The sequence below is a fragment of the Sinocyclocheilus anshuiensis genome, unplaced genomic scaffold, assembly GCF_001515605.1.
Source record: "Sinocyclocheilus anshuiensis isolate Anshui unplaced genomic scaffold, SAMN03320099.WGS_v1.1 scaffold1491, whole genome shotgun sequence".
Classification (NCBI taxonomy): Eukaryota; Metazoa; Chordata; class Actinopteri; order Cypriniformes; family Cyprinidae; genus Sinocyclocheilus; species Sinocyclocheilus anshuiensis.
The window spans coordinates 157,142-159,306 of record NW_015555706.1 but is presented as its reverse complement, the minus strand read 5'-3'; the positions used below and the strand labels follow the sequence as shown (position 1 = coordinate 159,306).

Here is a 2,165-nt window from a genome sequence, read left to right as displayed (position 1 = left end):
CTGGTCAGTACCTGGATGGGAGACCTCCTGGGAAAACTAGGTTGCTGCTGGAAGAGGTGTTAGTGAGGCCAGCAGGGGGTGCTCACCCTGTGGTCTGTGTGGGTCCTAACGCCCCAGTATAGTGACGGGGACACTATACTGTCAAAAAGCACCGTCCTTCGGATGAGACGTTAAACCGAGGTCCTGACTCTCTGTGGTCATTAAAAATCCCAGGATGTCTTTCGAAAAGAGTAGAGGTGTGACCTCGGCATCCTGGTCAAATTTGCCCATTGGCCTCTGATCATCATGGCCTCCTAACAATCCCCATATCTGCTGATTGGCTTCATCACTCTGTCTCCTCTCCACCAGTAAGCTGGTGTGTGGTGGGCGTTCTGGCGCACTATGGCTGCCGTCGCATCATCCAGGTGGATGCTGCACACTGGTGGTGGATGAGGAGATACCCCCTGACAATGTAAAGCGCTTTGAGTGCCTAGAAAAGCGCTATATAAATGTAATGAATTATTAACGATAGGCAGCACGTTTATTAGACGGCTGTTTCTTTAACACCAAACACACACAGATCTAAAAATACTGTTACACATGCGTTTTCTGTTGACGTTCACTTAAGACAAAAAAGCGGCTGTGTTTATGATGATATACCGACGTATTTCGTGCATACTGGTCAATAAATGTGAAAGAAGTCAGTTCTGGCTCGGAACAACCTTTGTGGAAATGCACGGAACAGTTCGAGAACGGACACAGGTCGGGAACCTGCATCGGGAACCTGTTCTCACATTTCAGATGTGTGCGCTGCACGCATACAGTGTGCAAGTTCTTTTCCTTCCTGCACTTAAATAGTTTAAAATCACATTAAAATGCGAACGCGGGAATCATTAAGCGGAATCGAAATGCACGTCTTCTCGAATACCTAATTATTGGAAATTTGGAACCGGTTCTAAAATGGAACCGGTTTTCGATACCCAACCCTAATCAGTACTCCGTAGTACCGATGCAATTTGGTTGGTACCCTTAAAAGTACAGATTTCGGTACCCAACCCTAATTAGCGTCACTCATACCTCATTATTGTGCAGCGTGAGACACAGTTTACACTCATAAGAGCCCAAGTGGTTTTTCATGAAGTACGGGTCTTTGTTGATGTCTATGGTCTCTAAGGCCAGCTGCCGCAGTCGCTCACGCCGGTCTCGGTTGCTTTCGGACGACGAGGCGACGCCACCGCTGCCCGTTTTCCCTCCAGCTCTGTGTTGGAAATCCATGATGACAGATCTCACTTCTCACACTGCAGCTCCTGGAATCACAGAAGAGGAAAACACGTCTAAACATGGCAGAAAATCATCTTAACATCGAAGAGTTTGATTGTTTGAACTTTCAGAGCTCAAAACGTCCCGCCAGCAAAATCTACTGAAATTAGGGAACCAAAATAGTTAAAGATGTGAAGGGGAGCCAACAATAAAAGAGAAGAGCTTGATCAGTTTAAAACAGGCCTAATTTTATATTGACACTGCTGGTCAAAAGTTTGGGATCAGTAAGATTTTTAATGTTTTTTAAAGAAGTCTCTTCTGTTCATCAAGTCTGCATTTATTGATTAGAAATACAGTAAAAATAGTGAAATATTATTATAAATTAAAATAACTTTTCTATGTGAATATCTGTTAAACTGTAATTTATTTCTGTGATGCGCAGCTGTATTTTCAGCATCATTACTCCAGTCTTCAGTGTCACATGATCTCCAGAAATCACTCTAATATGCTGATTTATGATGTGATATATGTGATACTTTTTTTTCAGGATTCTTTGATGAATAAAAAGTTAAAAAGAACAGCATTTATTCAAAATAGAAATCTTTTGTAACAATGTACAATACCGTTAAAAAGTTTGGGGTCAGTCATTTTTTTTTTTTTACAAAATTATTGCTTTTATTCAGTTAAATTGATAAAAAGTGCTAATAAGACACTTATATTGTTAGAAAAGATTTATATTTTAAATAAGTGCTGTTCTTTTTAAATGTATTCATCAAATAATCTTGAAAAAAAAAAGTATCACAGGTTCCAAAAACAAATATTAAGCAGGAAAACTGTAATAAATCAGCATATTAGAATGATTTCTGAAGATCATGTGACACTGAAGACTGGAGTAATGATGCTGAAAATACAGCTGCGCATCACAG

General features: G+C 40.5%; 1 protein-coding gene across 1 annotated transcript in view; it reads right to left on the bottom strand.

Annotated features, from left to right (window-relative positions):
* sf3a2 (splicing factor 3a, subunit 2) overlaps nt 1-1,321 on the bottom strand; it is a 9,335-nt gene extending 8,014 nt beyond the window's left edge. The window contains exon 1 of the mRNA XM_016464763.1: nt 1,057-1,321. Within this exon, the coding sequence (XP_016320249.1) occupies nt 1,057-1,254 (198 nt within the window). The 5' untranslated portion in view covers nt 1,255-1,321. The remainder of the gene's footprint in view (nt 1-1,056) is intronic.
* Nucleotides 1,322-2,165: the final 844 nt, after the last annotated feature.